The 20199-nt window shown below is 29.0% G+C and overlaps 1 protein-coding gene across 1 annotated transcript in view; it reads right to left on the bottom strand.

Moving 5' to 3' along the window:
* Positions 1-603: 603 nt before the first annotated feature.
* Positions 604-20199, bottom strand: part of LOC117177853 (angiotensin-converting enzyme-like) — a 49727-nt gene continuing 30131 nt past the window's right edge. Inside the window, exons 3-13 of the mRNA XM_033368872.1 lie at positions 19244-19399; positions 19102-19174; positions 18864-19004; positions 14490-14672; positions 14315-14409; positions 14092-14243; positions 13882-14012; positions 10787-11051; positions 10609-10698; positions 4238-4336; positions 604-4159 (exon numbers count right to left, since the gene is read on the bottom strand). Of these exons, the coding sequence (XP_033224763.1) occupies positions 3622-4159; positions 4238-4336; positions 10609-10698; positions 10787-11051; positions 13882-14012; positions 14092-14243; positions 14315-14409; positions 14490-14672; positions 18864-19004; positions 19102-19174; positions 19244-19399 (1923 nt within the window). The 3' untranslated portion in view covers positions 604-3621. The remainder of the gene's footprint in view (positions 4160-4237; positions 4337-10608; positions 10699-10786; positions 11052-13881; positions 14013-14091; positions 14244-14314; positions 14410-14489; positions 14673-18863; positions 19005-19101; positions 19175-19243; positions 19400-20199) is intronic.

Below are 20199 nucleotides of genomic sequence, written 5' to 3'. Positions count from 1 at the left end.
GTTTAAAATTCTAAATTTGGTTGTTCATCTGCATTTCATTTGAACTTGTTTTATGTTGAAAAGTGTTAGTACCTTCCATTTTATACGTTTAAATTATTCAGGATTCAAATATAAAAATTTTGAATTAAACAACTTTTCAACTTTAGTTTAAAAAGTTAAAAATAAAGAGTTTCACTTTGATTTCTTTAGATTGTAGTTTATTTTTTATTACTTTAAATGGAGAAATGTTTAGTCTGAGAGTTCGAATTTTTTAATTTTATTTACCAAGAGAAATTGTTTGCGAACCGTGAAAAAACCGAGAAATGACCGGGAATTTTTTTCTTCGATTAAAATGGCCACTCTGATCATGTACGTACATACTTAAAAAGTAGTACTTTTATAAAGTTTTATTTTCGAGCAGCAACATTTTCACGTTCATTTTGATATTATTAAATTAAAATAGCAGAAATTTAAAAAAATGTAATAAGAAAATCCAACAGAAATTATGCATAAGGCCCTGATTGTTTATGTTTTGGTGAGTCCCGAGATTGTAAGGAGACAAAGGGTACCCCCGACCGGTTTAGGTTATGTGTAATTCTGAATAACTATTAGAGAAAAACTGTGTTTCTTGGTACCACTTTGAAGTTTTATTGTTCTCATATGAGGTACAGAATAAATAATTTTATAAAAAATATAAATCTTACAAAGTTACAGAACTCACGATCAATGAATATCCCATACACAGAACTCGCACTGTCAAATACACCACTAGAAAAATATTACGTTACAAGCACTAAATCTACTCACAAAAAAAATAGTAAATCTATACTACCCTCTAAATACGAGAGCTAATGAACTATTTACAAAAACACACGGATCAGCACCGTGACTCGAAAAACGTCGGCTTACAATAAGTAGTCAAGTTACATTTCACTAGAAAATTTTACATAAAACTTATATCAAAATCCCATCTTGCACACGATCGATGCTATCTAATTTATTATCGAAATTAGCTTGGCAAGTTATTTTATTATTCGCAATCGAGGAGCTCGTATAAGAAATTAAACTGCCGAAGTTTAGAGACGATTAAACAAGTTTCTTAATTGCTAATTTTCATTCGTATCATTTGTGTGATGGGTTGAGCACCATTTCACAATACAGACTCTAAAGACATTTTTCTTTTGAAAAATTATTTTTCTGAATTCGTATTATCGCTTTTAAATAAAAAACATGATATTATACACGAGACAACGAACAGTATGCTCGAAATACTGTATTCGCCACTGGCAACTTATTTATTTACAAATCAGCCAAGGATAACCAACCAGCGGTTTTTATTCTTTTTTCCAAGTCCTCATTCTTCAAATCGAATGGCGAACTTCCGAATTAATCAGTAGAAAACCCTGTCATCGAGACCAAACATTAAAATCGAACCTTGGATTTTAAATTAGAGCGTCCCAGAATGCTGTGTATAAGCTAAACACTGGATACTCTCATTTTTAACAAAGGAATGTATATCAAAATCGTCACTGGATTGACAAAAGCTCTAGCTGAAGCTTCTTCCACTATAGTCACTTTGTTTTTGGTGTGCTTTGTTAAACTGAGCCTTACTTTAAAAAAATGAGGTATCTTAAAAAACGCTTTGATTAAAAGCGTAACACATTTGGCATGTGGAAACATCTCCTTCTTACTCTGAAGCAGGCAAATTGTCTGCTTTCGAATCATCCTTTTCAAAATTCCTACATTGTAAAGTACTTCTGGAATTAGGATTGGAAATGATGTAGTTACTACATCATTTCCAATACGACGCCGTTCCTGACGTATTTTACTACGACGGGACGTGGTAAAACGTTTGTTGTAAAAAGTTTGTTTATTATTGAAAAAGGTTTTCAAATTTCAGAAATAAAGTTCTTAGAAACATAAATAAGGCACAGAAATATACATAAAACCATTTAGTTTTCTGCATAAATTGGTTTTCACTTTACTGAGATATTATTCAAATTTAAGATTTCCTCAAAGTTTAGTTTATCAAATATTTGAATTGTTCAAAATTAAAATTTATACTCATTTTGATGGAACTTGTGACAAATGAAAAAGTAGTGATTATTTTAATAAATTCACTTTTCACTAGGTTATTCCAAACAAAAACTTAAAAAAAGAACAGTGACCTTTAAAATCTTTAACTATATTTGCAGCCATATTATTTTGGCCATTCAAGGAGAGTCCACAATAGGATTTGATGAACCGGCGTAGCCTTGTAGAATTGACATAGCAATAACGTGGACGCGATGCGCGCGCATATATTGCCAACTGTTTATTGTTATGCGTCGTTCGCGCTCCGCTGTTCCGGAGAATCAAGATTAAAATTGTCGACTCACGTTTTGATTTTTTCGATGAAATCCAAGAAATTAAAAAATGAGTCGTTAAAAAATCACCTTGATTCTCTGGAATAGCGGAACGGGAACGACGCATAGCAGTAAACAGTGAGCAATACTTGCGCGCGCACCACGTCCACGCTACTGATATATCAATTCTACGTCAAGTCAATGCTATGTCGGTTCCTCAAATCCTATTGTGGGCTCTCCTTCAACGAATAAAACGCGAAACAAGAGAGGAATATGGCCGCCATAATTTGACATGTCGATCGCAGAGTTTATAAGACGCAAAAATTACCGCCATTTTCGTTAATGTGTTTTTTGACAACATGTCAACATAGCCGACGGCCATTTATATGGGCCACACTAGCGCCGCGCACGGGATGAATTGTATTTGTTATTATACAAAAAAAATCTGCTAATTTTCTGTTACACTACTTCGCTCTCTTTATCTCTATTCTCCATGGCGCAGTATTCATTCTTGATTTCAAGGCTGTCGCTCAGAGTTTTGTACATAAATAACCTAAATAACTTAGTGAAAAGTGAATTATTTAAAATAAGTGGTCCGAAGTGAATATAGCAAAAGTACAAACTAAGCGGCAGAACTGTTTAATCTAGTGTGCCATGCCAGAAGCGCGTCATGGTCTACGAACTCGAAGTTCTATTTTTCTATTTTTTCTAGTTTTCTATTTTTTCACAAGTTTCCTATTTCCCTCCAAATACGCACAATTTTCTATTTCGACTATTTGCAATGAAGTAATTAACTAATTTTTCAGAAAACTGTTTCGATAATGATTACGTTTATGAATTTGATGATTATGTTTACAGATTAGTAGAAACTCTTTCTGAAATTAAAGGTTCTTTTTAATAAGTAAAAAAACAACTATTTACACCACATTTTTGTTTTAAGACACGCAATTTCATCAACTACTTCGTAGTTTCCGATGTAGTAACTTAAGTAGTTTTCCACGTAGTTTACGACGTAGGAATTTTCAAAAGGACACTGATCTGGTGGTGAACCACAACATTTTTTTTGTAGAATAATGGAGCTATTACCCGTTTAGTTTAGTAAGTAGTTTACTTTACTCTTTCTTTCAACGAGGACAGCTCTACTTGTGATTTTGTTTAAGCAGATTAGCAGACTGATACTTGAATATTGTTTTTTGTTTCTTCTCTGATTGAAAGGAAGTACTATCGGATCACTACTCTTTTGTTGTGATCATTTCGCAGGAAATAAATATTAAATCTCAAAAACTTGATGCTACTGTTAGACATATCTCCTATTCTTTGGCGTTTTGGTGCATCTTCTCCTTCCAAAAATGGCAATAATGCAGACTAGAACTGCCGCTACAAGAACGGACCCTACTGCATAAACTGCTTTGTTTGTAGGCTTTGGTTCCGTTTCTTCAGTAGTTATGGTTTTAGGGACTTTCAAGGTGTATATTTTAGCTTTCGTAGCCTCTGTGGAAGCAACTTCCTCTGCTTTGGAAACGACGAGTAATTCAGCTTTCCTTCCATTTTTAGTGATTGGGCTGTGAGTTGTAGTTGTTGTGGTTGTAGTCGTCGTCGTTGTAGTAGTTGTAGTCGGAGTATGAGCTTTTTGACGATATATTGCCTCCTGATTTTCAAATTCAGTCTGTCTCTGTATTGGTATTGGGAAATCAGATTTTGCTTTATCCGTAAGACTTTCCAAGTCTGAAAAGAAGGTCGTCAGAGAAATCGCAGAGACCTCCTCGATTTCGTTGTCAGTGAATTTCTTTACTACTTCCATCCAGTTATCCAGGCTCGAGTTTATGGCGATTTTTCTGTAAAGATGTATTTAGATTATAATTATTATTAGTTTGATTAATTAAAAAAAATTTAGACTTGCAGTGATAACTTACGCAAAGTTGCTGTTACTCTTGATGGGATCGAACTGTACTTGAATGCTTTCAGTGAAATGCTCGTACAGCTGGAAAGCGACAAGAGTTCCGACAAATTTTCTGCAAGAAGAACATGTAAATTAATTGTAACTATAGATGTCATCATTCGTGCGTTATGCGCGCGATAAGTTTCTTGTTAGCTGACGCATTCGCAAAATAAATATTTCAGGGTTGCGTCTAAATACAGAAACAAGTATGTGGTCATTTCCGAGTTACCAAAAATTTTTCTAAGTCGTAAAAATTAAAACTTTCATACCTAAAAAAACGTTCACTTTACATATTAAATACTCAAAAACAGAACCAAAAAATTTAAAAGCATCAGAACTCTTCCGAATTTAAAGTATTAAGGGATCTTTTTCCTTGTATGAAAAAAGCTAAGGTTTTTTTTCTTTAAATATCTTGAAGTAAAAGTCTTGCGTAAAAGGCCTTCAACTCATTTATTTTAAATAGTTCAAAAAATTTGGAAGATTTTTCATTATTCCAAGGATTTAAAAGATTATCAAGGGATTTAAAAGATCGAAAAGGATTTTAACAGATTTCAAGAGAAACTAGAGATTTTTCGAGGGTTTTAATTATTTAAAGGAATTTTCAAATTTTTGGAATCATTGAAGGATTTAATACTAGACGCTTTCAGATACTATTTTAGGGAACAATTCGGAGGTGAAGCTATAGGACACCACAACTGCGATGTTGAACACGATGCGATCGAAAACTCAATTGAGAAAGTCTGTGTCACTGAGGTTCGGGATATAATTAAGAGCTTGGAAACCGGTAAGGCTGCCGGGGTAGACTGTATTAACGATGAAATGTTTAAACACGGTGGCGAGAACATACCACATAAACTGTGCGAATTGATAAATTTATGTTTCGAGATGCGAGACGTCCCAGACGATTGGAAAAAGCGATTATCGTGCCAATATACAAAAGAAAGGGAGATAAAAGCGATTGCAATAATTACAGAGACAGTGGCTTATTAAGTACCATAAGGGCATAAGTAAAATATACTCAAAAATACGTATTCTTAGGGTAATGAAAATAATAGAAGAAAAGATTTGTGAAGTCCAAAGTGGGTTTATGCCAGGAAGGTCATGTACGGATCAAATATTTAACTTAGGGTAAATCACAGAAAAAAGTTCGAGAATAGGAACAAAAGTTTTCTGTGCATTTGTTGACTTACAAAAATAGTATGCTGCATTACAAGGGATGAAACACACTGATTGTAAAGAGTGGGAAGCTTGCTACTCGAGGGCTGCATTCACACGAGTTGCGGTCGTTATGTTACATTCCTAGCAATGTATATTATTTTTCATAGAAAATCTATTGAAAATTCAAGTTCAGGTAGCTGTGGACCCTATTCTTTTACCTACCTTATCTACCTACTTATGTACCCCTGAACTGATCAGAAGTAAAAATATATCAAATAAAGCTAAAACGGCAATACGTAACTGTATATTTGTACCGACTCTACTATACGGTAGCAAGACATGAACCTACCAAGAAAAAGATCAGAGTAAAATGAATGCCATTGACATGAGATTCTTGCGCATAATACGCGGGAAAACTCTGATGGACAAAGTGAGTAACGAGATAATTCTCAAAGAGTGTGGTGCAGAAGAGACGCTAATAGACACATGGGAAAGAAATCGGTTAAGATGGTTCGGACATGTTGAGAGAATGCCAAATGAACGGCTAACGAAACAAGTGTATCAAGGTAAAGTAAATGGCAGCGTGCCCAGAGGTAGACCGCGGAAAGAATGGTTAGAATGTGTGAATGAGACCCTACTTAGAAGAAACATAAGAAGCCACCGAAACACGAGAGCCTGCATGAAAAAATGCATGGACATAAAAGAAGCTAGAGAAGTATGCCAAGACAGAAAATTATGGCGGCAAATAGTCAATAAAAAGAGTGTCAGTAGAGTGAATGACGCCTAAAAAAAACACATTGGACACTAATGGACCAAAGTGGGGAACCTTACATAACGATTTTCTGAGGATCTTCACTTGGGGTGATTGCTAGAGAGATTGATTAGCAATTTGGGCCGGAGCAGTGTAGCGGAACGAACGTATTATTTAAATAAATAACACGAGAATTCTGGACCAATCTCAAAATTTTATATCTTTTCCTCACATTACTTCCTTCTCCACCGAGTGAGTCACGCCTACCCCGAAAGGGAAATGGCTTAATGGCGTAATAATAATAATAATTAAATATTTCAAGAGATCTTAGAATATTTAAACAAAGGACCCCGCGTCAAATTTACAGTAAATGGCTTTTCGTGAAAAATTCGAAAAACATTATTTTTTTTATTTTCGAACCTGCTGTGCGAAAATTTGAAAGAAAAAAGTAAGAAAAATGGACAGTTTATCGACAAACACTTGTCAAAGTTTCGAGTTTTACATGTATTTTAATAGAAAAATGCTTCTTTTAGTGAAATGTTTTTTTTTCAAAAACTCTTTGATAGAGTTGGCTAAAAGTTTCACATTTTTCCAATCAGACTTACCGAAACAAAAGGTTCATACCCACGAACTAAAAATATTAATGATTTTTTGTGTATAAAGCATGTTTTGTGAGTGTTTTCGTACGTTAACTATGCAAGTGTTAGAAATCATCATTTTTTAGTGAGTAAAAATCACTAGAGATTTTGTATCCAACTACTACGGTTTAAAATCACTTTAAAATAAATAGAGGAAGCAAGCATAGCAAGAATATGTCATTGAATTAATTTTAAGGGATGTTTTAACATCCCTTAAACATTGAAACCAAGCTCGTTTTAAAGTTATTATTATTATTATTATTATTATTAATAATATTATTATGATTTGAAACTTAGTAGACTATACTTACATTTCCACTGACAATTTCGTCATATTGCTTCCTTTTCGAACAAGAACTTTATGAATATTTGAACTTCCCGTGTAAAAAAATCCTTGCAACTAAATGGTACATGTTGAAATAAGTCAGAACAAGTTTGCACTGATTAATGGAAGCTCGTGCATATTTGAACCAGTTATTATTATTTTTATTTATTTAGGTTCTTACATAATTTGAGTATATATACTTCAATGACAGTGAAACCCTTTAATAGCCCTCCCTTCAATAGCCTTTTCGAAAATTGAAACAAGCGCCGCAGGTAGATGTAACAGGAGCGGCGCGGGGTTTACGTTTGTCACTCAGCCGAGCACTCAGGCGTGAACAAACAAAAGCGGAGAAAGCTATAATGAGTTAGTTCCTACCCACTGTCAGCCCCAAAATCGGAGCTATAGAAGAGTTTCACTGCATTGCTACCATTATTATTATCGATCAAAAACATCCCTTGGGTTTTTGTTCATTATGGAATGCCACTTTCCGGGTTTCAATGCTTAAGGGCATGTTTAAGGGCATTCGTCGTGTGGTTAATCGGGTAAAGTTCCCCCGGCTTTTTTTTCCACAAAAATGAAAATTTTTAAAAACTAAATTTTGGAGATGCTATAAAATATCATAACGGACGCCCCCGGACTCTTTTTTGAGGGATAATAACGAAAAAAATTTATTGTGCTAAATAAAAATTTTATGCATTATTTTGAAGTTACGTCGTTTTTCCACTCTGCCTTTCCGATAATTTGAAAATTATTGATGAAATAAACTTTTTTAATTGCCTGCAAATAAGGTTAGTTCCGGGAGATTAGTTACTATGTTTATTTGTAAGTCCAAAGTTTTGGGCCAAAAATATTGTGTAGTTTGGAAGTAACGCTCAGGAGAATTCTAACACACATAACCTCGAAATATACACACTTTGTTAACAAAATCAAAATTTTTTTAAATGAGCACAAAAAAAGTGTGCGGGAACGTCCGTTAGCATGCTCGCTATCATTTCCCAGATTTTTACGACAAAATATTTCTTATCCTAGAAAAAAAGCCGGGAGAATCTAATACTGAAAAAATCGATACTAATTCCTAAGCGCTATGCAAAGTAATCACACTTTGCTAAATTAAAACTTTTTCGAATTAACCCAAAAAAAAGTGTATGAGGACTTCCGTTAGCATGTGCGCTATCATTTACCAAATTCTTAAAACAAAATATATATTATTTTAGAAAAAAGCCGGGGGAACCTAAAACTGGTAAAATCGACAATTTTCTAAGTATCGCATGGCCTTAAGGGATGCCTTGGAATTAATTTGAAAACATATTCTTTCTATGCTTGCTTCATCTACTTATTTGAAAGTGATTTCCAACCGTAGCAGTTGGATAAAAAATCTCTAGTGATTTTCTTTACTAAAAAATAATGACTTCTATACTTGCATGCCAAAACATGCTGAATACACAAAAAATCATTAATCTTTCTAGTTCGTGGATATTAACCTTTTGTTTCAATAAGTCTGATTGACAAGATGTAAAACTTTTACACAAATCTATCAAAGAGTTTTTGGATAACAAATAATTTCAATAAAATAAGCATTTTTCTATTAAAATGCATGTCAAAATTGAAACGTTGACAAGTGCTTGTCGAAAAACTGTCCATTTTTCTTAGTTTTTTTTTCGAATTTTTGCTTTGCAGGTTCGAAAGTACTGAGTTTTTTTTACAATTTTTGACAAAAGGCTAGTTACTATACCCTTAGTGTGGGGTCAAAGGATTTTTATTAGATTTCAAGCTATTTTTACGGATTTCAATAGATATAAAAACTTTCTAAATATTTTATAATATTTTTATAAATTGCAAAAAATTTGCGAAGAATTAAAGGATTTTGTAGGATTTTAAAGATTTGAAGATTATTTCAAATATTTCGGTTAATATGCGAGATTAATGAATTTATCTGAATTTCGAAAGATTTTAAAGGATTCTAGAGGATTTCGAAAATTTTAGACTATTTTAAAGGATTTGATCAAATTTTCGAGGATTGCAGTAATTTTATGATCTTTAAACATTTCGTAGTTATTTAAATATTTAAAGGGATTTCAACGAATATCATCAGGTTCCATGTAATTTCACGACATTTTAATGGATTTTATAATGTTTTTATTAATTTTAAAGCATTCATTCACAAGAATTGAAGGATTCTCGATTAATTTCGAATGATTATTTTAAAAGATTTCAAGGAATTTTCAGGGGCTTAACAAAATTTCAAGGACTTTAAAAAATGTTAAAGAATGTGACATATTTTATAGTATTTTAAAGGATTCCCAGAAATTTTTAAGTGATTTCAAAAGTTCTAAGGAATTTCCAATATATTTCTATAATTTGAAGGAATTTCAGAGAATTTTTAAGATTTTATGGTATTTTAAAAGATTCCAAGGAGTTTTAAGGATTTACAAAATTTAAAGATGTTTCAAAGGATTTGTAATATTTAAAAGTATTTCCAAGGATTCCAAGAAAATTTTAAGATGAAATTTTGATGAAATTTCCAATGATTTTAAGGAATACAATTAAATTTCATGCGGTTTTAAAGTATTTCAAAATAATTGAAAGAATTTGATTAGGCCTTTAAGTTTTTAGGCTATTTTAAAAGATTCTACGAGATTTTAAAAGAAATTTAACGGAATTTAACCGTTTCCCGAGCATTTTCCTGATTTTAAGGGATTTCAAGGACTTCATTTGATTTCAACGGATTGTGAATATTTGGAGTGAATTTATACAATTTCAAAGTGTGTCAAAATGGATTTTATAAGATTGAAAGGATTTCCAAGATTAAAAGGCTTTTTAACAATATTTTAATAATAAGGACAACATTTTTTCATTCTCATTTTAATTGATATTATACTTTTATTATTTCCAACTGAAAGCGTTTAAAATTAAATTGAATTGGAAATTTGAACATTGTTAATCAGAAGTTTTCAAAATTTAAAAATTTCAGACTAATATTTGGAAAATTGGACTATTTCATGAGGAAGGAGTTGAAATTGTATCATATATATATATATAACTGAAAATATTTTGAAATGAATTATCTCGAAATTCAATGATTCTAGCATAAATTTCGAAAATAGAACAATTTGAAAATATTCCCAATTAATCATTATTTCATATTAGAATTTTGCAAGCATGCTCATTTTAGAAGTCAAAGGAATTGAAATTGTTTTATTTCTAATTAAAAACGTTAAAAAATTAATACTTTTCAATTTAAATAATTTTTAATTTGAAGCTATCAAAATTTGACAACTTGAAATTAAAAACTACATTGATATAGAATTTTAAATTATTGTTACGGAAAACAACCATTCTAAATTGAAAAATGTTAAATTATAAGCCTTTAACGCTGAATCATTCTAAAGGGGCATTCAAAAATTATACTACGGAAGGTTGAAAATTATACGAATCCGAACCGTTTCAATTTTAATTTCAAAATTAAAACTTACGAAATGTAGGGTCGGTTTCTTGTGATAAGATCATCATCTAAATATGATGGGATTTCTTGAGAGATAGATGTCACAGCCTCGTATTGTAATCTTGAAAACAAATGAACGAAATTAGTTAAAATTTTAGAAGGGATTAAATATTCTTTCAATTTCTTTGATATTCGAATTATAAAAGTACCTGTGCTTCCACCAAGATTCAGTCAATTCTTTTGGATCAGTTATTTCCTTCTTTAAAACATTTAATCTCCACAAATCAGCGGAAATATAATATGCCAGTCGGGGCAAAATATCGAGGGCAGAAATCATTACTGATACTAATCTAATTTTTTCTTTGAACGCATCATCTGATTCCCACTTCTCTCTCTGTACCAATCCAACTGAACCCAACCATGCTGGACTCATGGCCATCAGACCAAAATACTCAGCAAAGCTTTCCTCTAAAACTGGTAAAAAATAAATTTATTAAAACATAGTAGGGAACCGTGCATAAATTAAGTAAAATTATTTGGGTGATGAGGTGGGTAGATAACAATTTTTTATGCTGTCTCATAGAGAGGGGGGGGGGGATCAAAACCACTTCTTACGTAAGATATTTTAAAGTCTGGAAAGCACTCAAAACAAAAGTTAAACAGATTTTATTGTAAATAGGTGTTTGTAATAATCATAAGTTCATGAACTAAGAATAAATAAAAATAAGAATAAATTAATAAACATGATTATGTAAGGTATTTTTGGGAAATCTGACACCCCCTCCCTCCATTTAAGGTATCTTAAAATTTGCTTTGATCCCCCCAAATTCTCCTAAGCTTTTATAAACTTATGGAACGAACGTAAATGTAAAATATAAATTCTAATGAGTAAATAAACGTAAAACCTTAAATAAAATTAGGCTATCTAAATAAAATGTGTTAATAACAATAGATATTCAGCTTTACAAAGGTAGATTATTTATAATTTCTTCAGGGTCCAAAATCAAAAGGGATGCAAGGACAAGTTTACTTTATTTTTTGAGCGAAATTTCTAGTTTTCTAACATAATATTTTAAGATAATTAAAAATGTATTTCAATGTATTTAAACTATTATACTTTCGTATCCTATTTTCGTATTTCGTCCTATTTATTCGTGACAGGCTTCACAGTCTTTCTCATTTGTGTTCAGTTTTTCACTTAAATACGAAACTGAATTAATAGAACCCAAAGACAAAATCCAACTATTTAGGGTTGAAAGTTCATTTTATTTGGTTAAAAAGTCTACTAATGAATTTTTAGTTGCAAAATTTTAAAATTTCGTTGAAATTGTTTTTCTTTACAAATAAAAAATTTATTTTTTGGCTGAGGTTTCAACTAATTTGTTGAACATTCATCTTTTTCATTGAATTCAACAGTTTTTTAGTTAAAAATAAAATTCTAATTGGTTATTTTGTTTATTTGGTTAAAAATTCAAAATGACTAGTTAAAAATTCATCTCTTTCGGTTAAAAATGAACTTTTTTGTTAAAAATTTACATTTTTGGATTGAAAATTAAATTACTTTGTAGAAAACACAACAGTTTGGTAAAAAATTGAGCTATTTGGTCGAATGTTGAATTATGTTGTTAAACGTTCATTTTTTTAGTTCGTGATTCATCTGTCAAAAAAAAATTAATTTCTTTGATCGAAAACTAATTTTTGAACTAAAAATTTAACTATTTAACTTTATGTTGTAAATTTCTCTTTTTGAGTTGATAATTGAACTATTTGATTAAAAATATTGTTCTTGATCAAGAATTTATATTTTTGCTTGAAAATTAATTTTTTGGTTAAAAATTTAAATATTCAACTTTTGGTTAAAGTTTTATATTTTTTATTTGAAAAGAATAGTTGAAAATGTAACTGTTTTATTAAAATTTTGCTTGTAGAAAATTAACCTATTGGGTTAAAATTTGTTCTTTTTGGTTGAAACTCCATTCCTTTCGTTGAAAATGTAACTATTTTGATAAAAATTCTTCTTTTTCTTTGTTAGAAATTAATTTTTTTTAACTGAAAATTTAACTACTTATTTCATTGCTAGTTGAAAATTTAACTTTTTTTTAGTTGAAAATTAAATCCTTCACTTCAAAACTATTTTTTCAATTAAAAATGTAACTATTCCATGTTTTTGTTGAAAATTGATATTTTTACGTTGCAAATTCATGCTTTTCTGTTATTCTTATTTTTTTGGAAAAAATTAATTTTTTCGATAAAAAATTTATCTATTTTGTTAAAAAATTTGTTTTCTTTTGTTACAAATTAATATTTTATCTGAAAATGTGACCATTCCATTTTTTATTGTAAATTTATATTTTTTGTTGCAAATTCAACTATGTTATTAAAAATTAATGCATTTTGTTAAGTATTTATATTTTTCGGTAAAATATATGTTGAAATTTGGACTGATGTGCTAAACACTTATCTTTTTGTTTGGAAATTTAACTATTTTGTTGAAAAATCGTTGTTTTTGGTTGAATTAATTTTGGTTACAAATATTTTAAATAAAAGATATAAAAATATTTTCTTGTTAAAACATCAAGTAATACATTTTTTGTTGAAAATTAATCTTTTTAGGTTTGAAAATTTAACTTCTTGGTTGAAAGTTGAACTACTTTCTTAAAAATGCATTTCTTTAGTTGAAGATTAATAATTTTAGTTTAAAAAAATCATCTCTTTGGTTGAAAAGTGAACTATTTAGTGATAACTGTTTTGGATAATAATTTTTTAACTGAACATTTAATTATTCGCTTGAAAATTCCGCTGTTTGGTTGAAAATAATTTTTTTTTTTTGAAAATTCATCACTTAAACAATTTGGTATAAATGTAAACTTTTTTGTGAAAATGTGTTTTTTTTTATTGAAAATTAATTTTTTTCACATGTAAACTTAAATTTATGTATTTGATTGGAGTTTCGATTTTGTCGCAGGAAATTTATCTTTTTCGTTAGATATTCGAGTAGTTGGTTAAAAATGTATGTAAAATTTTATCGAGAATTAATCTTCTTTTATTCATCTTTTTTTTGAGTTGAAAATTCGACGGCTTGGTTGAAATTCGAACTACACTTTCTTCATTTATAAGAAACAGTAAGATCTTAAAAATCTCCAAAATCGCGTACGATAGGAGGGGGGGGGGGCAAAACTTATATATCCTAACAAAAGGGATGGGGTGGGTAGTTTCAAATTGCAGACAAAAACTTTAAATAATTTTTGCACGACCCCTAAAAGGAATATTTTCTAAGTTAGAACTGATAATAAGTAATTCGCACCAGAGTATCGATTGGAAACTTCTAAAATGGGATAGCCTCGTCTTACTGTCAATTGGTTGAACAACAATTTTCCAACATTTTTATGGGCTGCTATGTAATTAGATATCGAGGCTTCATAACAGGAAAAGACTCTGGAATATAAAAATTTCATCTCTTAATTAATGAGAAATTAAAGAAAAGTTCACTAAAAATGTTTAACAATCTACTAACCTCATTTTCCCCTCTTTGCAAGAATTAATCAGGCGTGATGGGCACGTTTTGTTGAACTCACTATTCTCCCAAAAATCAGCCTCTGGAGCTTGCTTCATCATTGCCATACCCAGTTTCGATGCTTCTTTGTACAAATTACTTCCTATTAAGTTCTGAAACATTTCCGAATTTTATAATTTCCAATTTTTAATCATTTTAAATATATCTTGGTAAAAGAACCTACCTTTTCCCACATATATTCCTTTATTTCGAAAATTGTATCAGTATGTTCTATTACATCAGCTATTAAGTTGGTCCATTCTTTGCCTTGCAGCGAGCCTTTTGGAAAGAGAATTTTATTTATTTTGTGATTTATTCTAAATATACAAATACAAAATTCTTTTGGGTGATATACTTACCCAATAAATGTGCTGGAACAGTATTATTCAAGGGAATTTTATACTTCGTAGCCAAACGAAGAGCAATAAAATTTACGAGCTTCTTGTGTAAAGCAGAAATTTCGTCCCATAAAGATTTTAAATTTGTGTAACCTTCTGGATAGTCAGATAACATTTCCCAGTAAGCCTGAGGATCATTCTCTCCTAAAATAATAAATAGGGATGGATTAAATTATAAACACAGACTTCACACTCTTTCTCATATTTCCCCTTTTAAGGGAATACTTTTTTTCGCTGTTTTCAAGAAACTTCACCTTTTTTCCTTTTTTTCCTGTTTTCCCTCAAATGTGAACTGAACTAATAGAAAAGTATAAGGAAATCCAACTATTGTTGGTTAAAAGTTCATTAATTTTGGTTAAAAATTCTGCTATTATATTTTTTGTTCAGAATTTATCTCGCCTGGTTACAAATTCTACTATTTTGTTAAAAATATAATTATATTGTTAAACATTTAACTACTTTGTTAAAAAGGAAAATGCATAATTTTGATCAAAAATTTAGCTGTTTATTTGAACAATCGTCTTTTTTGGATAGAAAATTTGTCCTATGGATTGAAAATCCATATTTTTTGGTTAAAAAAGAAACTGGTTGAATATTCATAGAAAATGCGATGCATTTCCCGCCACGCCAAATTACATGATTTTCTCAAAATCTGATTTGTTTAAGAGTTTAACTATTTTGTTGAAAATTCGTATGTTAGGTTGAAAATTGAACTAAATTGTTAAAATAATAAACTATTGATTTGGTGAAGTTTTTTCAGAAATTTTAAACTACCCCCCACTCCTATCGTACGAGATTTTGGAGGAGATTTGTAAAATCTTACTATTTTTTGTAAATGATAAAAGTATAGTTCGAATTTAAACCAATTCGTCGAATTTTCAACTAAAAAAAAATGAATAAAAGAAGATTAATTTTCCATAAAATACATACATTTTTAACCAAATACTGGAATTTCTAATTAAGAATAGTTAAATTTTCAGTTAAAAAAAAATATTATCCACAGAAATTATCACTAAATACGTCAATTTTCAACCAAAGAGATGATTTAAAAAAATCAAAATTATTAATCTTCAACTAAAGAAATGCATTTTTAAGGAAATAGTTCAACTTTCAACCAAGGAGTTGAATTTTCAAACCTAAAAAGATGAATTTTGCAACAAAAAATGTATTAGTTGAAATTTTATCCAAAAAACATTTTTATTTTCATTCAAAAATATTTTTAACCAAAATTAATTCAACCAAAAACAATGATTCTTCAACAAAATAGTTACATTTCAAAACAAAAAGATAAATGATTAGCAAATCAATATAACTTTCAACCAAGTAGTTGAATTTTCGGCCAAAAAGATTAATTTTCTACCAAAAAATAAGAATGAAAAAAAACATGAATTTTCAACGTAAAAAGATCAATTATCAACAAAAACATGGAATAGTTACATTTTTAATTTGAAAAATTAGTTTTGAAGCCAAGAAGTTAATTTTCAATTTAAAAAAGTTAAATTCTCAACTAAAAATGAAATAAGTAGTTAAATTTTCAGTTAAAAAAATTAATTTTTAACAAAGAAAAAGAAGAATTTTTAACAAAATAGTTACATTTTCAACGAAAGGAATTGAGTTTCAATTAAAAAGAACAAATTTAAACCCAGTAGGTTAATTTTCTACAAACGGAATTACAATAAAATAGTTACATTTTTGACTATTCTTTTTAAATAAAAATATAAAACTTTAACTAAAAGTGAAATATTTAAATTTTTAACCAAAAAATTAATTTTCAAGCAAAAATATAAATTCTTGATCAAGAACAATAATTGTAATCAAATAGTTGAATTTTCACCTCGAAAAGATAAATTTCCAAACTAAACTTAAATGAATGTTTAGCAACACAATTAAACATTCGACCAAATAGCTCAATTTTTTACCAAACTGTTGAATTTTCTACAAAGTAGTTTAATTTTTCATCAAAAAATGTAAATTTTTAACCAAAAAGTTAATTTTTAACTGAGAGATTAATTTTTAACTAAACATTTGGAATTTTTACACGAATAAAAAAAAAGTTTCTTAACTGAACATATAAGTGTTCTATTTCTGGTTAAAAATAGATATTTTTAATAGAAATTTGATCTTTTCTAGTTAAAAATTATTCTATTTGGTGGAAAATTTCTCTTTTTGAAATAGAAAATTAATTTTCTTGGTTCGAAATGAATCGTTTGTGGTTAAAAATACAATAGTTTGGTTAAAATTTACTCTGTTTTGATTTGTACTTTGTAAAAAATTGTTAGGTTAAAGATTCATAATTGTAATCTAAAATTCAACTATTTGATTATAAATTGATTTTCTTGTTGAAAAATTATATTTTTGGGGTGAAAATGCAACTGTTATGTAGAAAATTCGTCTCCTGACTTCAAAATTCACCAGTTTGGTAAGAAATGAAAATGTTTGGTTCAAAATTCGTCTTTTTATTAGAAAATTGATTTTCTTGGCGGAAAAATCATTTTTGGATGAAAATTAAATTATTACAGTTAAAGATCCATCGGTTTAGTTAAAAATTAATTTTTATGTTGAACATTCATAATTTTACTTTAAAATTCAACTTTTTTGTAGAAAATTCGTCTTCCTGGTTTCAAATTTTTCCAATTTTATAAAAAATGTAACCATTTGGTTCAAAATTCGTCTTTTTGGTACAAAATTAATTTCCTTCGTAGAAAAATCATCTTTTTGGATGAAAATTCAACTATTCTAGTTAAAGATCATCGTTTTAGTTAAAAAATAATTATTTAGTTGAAATTCAACTATTCCAGTTAAAGATTCATCATTTTAGTTGAAAGTTCGTCACTTTGGTTGAATATTAATTGTTTTACTGAAAATTTACCATTTCCACTTTTGGTAGCAAATTTGTCTTTCTTAGTTGAAAATTTAACTATTTGTTTGAACATTCATGTATTTTCTTGAAAATTCGTCTTCTTGGTCGAAAACTTTAACTATTTTCTCCGCAGTTCGTTTTATTTTTTAGTTAAAAATTAATTTTTTCATTTGACAATATAACTGTTCCATTTTTGGTTGAAAATTCTTGTATTTGGTTCAAAATTGATTTTTTTAAAGTAGAAAATCAGTCTTCTTGGTTCAAAATGAATTCTTTTTGGTTAAAAATGCAATAGCTTGGTTAAAAATTATTATGTTTTGATTTGGTTCGAATTATAATTACTTTGTAAAGAAATTAATGTTTAAGCTAAAGATTCACAATTTTAGTCTGAAATTCAACTATTTGATTATAAATTAATTTTCTTGTTAAAAAATTATATTTTTAGGATGAAAATGTAACTGTTATGTAAAAAAGTCGCCTTCCTGGCTTCAAAATTTACCAGTTTGGTAGAAAGTTAAATTATTTGGTTCAAAATTCGTCTTTTTATTAGAAAATAGATTTTCCTGGTGGAAAAATCATCTTTCTTGATGAAAATTAAACTATTCAAGTTAAAGATCATTGTTTTAATTGAAAATTAATTTGTAGGTCATTCCATTTTTTGTTGAAAATTTATCCTTTATAAGTTGAAAATTCAACTATTTGGTTAAAAATTGATATATTTTGTTGAAAATTCCTCTTCTTGGCAGAAAATTTAACTATTCTCTTGAAAATTTGGTTTCTTTTTTGACAAAAAATTAATATTTTTTATCTGAAAATTTAACTTTCAATTTTTGGCTGGAAATTTATATTTTATAAGTAGAAAATTCAACTATTTGGTCAAAAATGCATGTATCTTGTTCACAATTCGTTAAAATTTCACCTTTATGATTGAATTCAACTGGTTGTAAATACGTTTTTTTGTTGTTTTTTTTTTTCATTGAAAATTATATTTCAAAACAAAAAATTCTAATATTCCATTTTTAGTCCAGAATTTATCTTTTACAGGTGAAAATTCAACTATTTGTTTGACAAATTGTATCTTTGTTTGAAATTTTAACTTTTTTCCTTTAAAAATTAATTTTTGGTTGAAAGTTCAACTACTTGGTAGAAAATTCATCTTTCTTGATTTAGCATCAATTTTCTTGTTTAAAATTAATCTTTTTGGGTTTAGAAGTCAACTGTTTTCTAAAGCATTTGACTTTTTACCTTGAAAACTTAACTAGTTTGTTGAAAATCAATTTTTTTGCATTAAAAATTCATCTTTTTTGGTAGAAAAACTTTCCTGTTTTAAAATTCATTTTTGTTCTTTGACTTCGTTTAGAAGAATTTCTTCCCCCATTTTCGGGAAAAATAACCCTATTTCCCCTGTATTGACAGCATTTTGTGCTGTTAAGTCTATACAAGAAATAACTGAGTCATAAGTAAAAAGAAAGTACCATTTAATTTGGCAGCTTCCTTCACAAGAGGCAGAATTTGTGAAAAATTGGTTTGCAGATGTGCCAATTGATTGTGCCAACTAGACCAGAGGCTCAATTTTTCATTTGCTTCTTTACTTTGCGACAATAAGTGCTCCATTCCTAAATTAATAAATATTTAAAATTATTTGTTGAAACAGTATTTCAATTAATTAATTAAAAATTGTAAGCTTCTGTTTAAAGCAATATAAAAGCATACCCTCTCGAGATGTAGCCCTCGAATCTTCTGGATAGCTTCTCATCAACTCTGCAGTTCCAGCAAAGTGGATAAACTGAAATTAAAACCCTTTATTCTAATCATCATTGAAATGCAATAATTCGGGAAGCAATAGAAAACTCACATTTTCCCAATCTTCCTCGTTTAACATGGCGTCTCCTGGTTTTTCGAGTTGTTTTATTTTTAATCTGTAATGGGAAGTGTCCATCCCACTGATGGCCTCAATTGTTATGTTTCTCTCATATTGCGTTAAATAGTTGTATTGTTGTTGTGCAGCTTCCTAAAATAAAAACCAAGCAGTTAACTTCTTTAGTTTTCTAAAAATAAATTTATTTCAACACAGGTGAAGCTGAACTAAGTTTAAAGGAAAGTTCCAAATAAATAAGATTTTTTTATTGCCTATGGCAATATGGTATCTCAAGAACGTTTAAAGAAAAAAAAGAAAAATAATCCACTGGGCGCTTGATGAAAAAAGTCGATTTTTGTATTTATTTAAAAAAAAAACGAAATTTTCATAAAATCATGTGATAAATATTGGTTAACATTTTTTTTTAAATATTTTTTTTATTGAATGTGGTTATCTGTTATTCCCGGAATATTTCAAAATGGAAATAAAAATCACCCGAGAGGCGCATTCTGAAAATATTAGGTTTGTGCTTTTAATTAATATGGAATAACAAAATTTGAATAAGACCAAATATTTTATTGTGGTAGTGTAAAATTTTACTGCGATTCATAATTAAAGTTTTTATCCTCCGAATATTTTGATTTTCATCTAAAAATGTTCGAAATTGTCTATGTAGAGGAAAGCTCCCTACAGTGGAAAGTGCAACCTGCAGTACTTAATAATTAATTAACAATATTATAATTATGTAAGATAATTAATGTCAATTAATAGTTAAGACACGACATGTGTTAATAAATAAAAATACAATTTTTTTTTCTTTTTTTGTGCTCTTAATTAATGATTATCCACTATAGGTTGCATTATCCGCTGTAGGGAAGTTTAACTTATATGTGAAATAAATATGCATAAGGTTGCCTTATTCCCATTTTAAATCATTGGGGAACTCATATATC

The sequence above is a fragment of the Belonocnema kinseyi genome, chromosome 8 (assembly GCF_010883055.1).
Source record: "Belonocnema kinseyi isolate 2016_QV_RU_SX_M_011 chromosome 8, B_treatae_v1, whole genome shotgun sequence".
Classification (NCBI taxonomy): Eukaryota; Metazoa; Arthropoda; class Insecta; order Hymenoptera; family Cynipidae; genus Belonocnema; species Belonocnema kinseyi.
The sequence above is the reverse complement of the archived record's forward strand: the minus strand, read 5'-3'. Positions and strand labels throughout refer to the sequence as shown.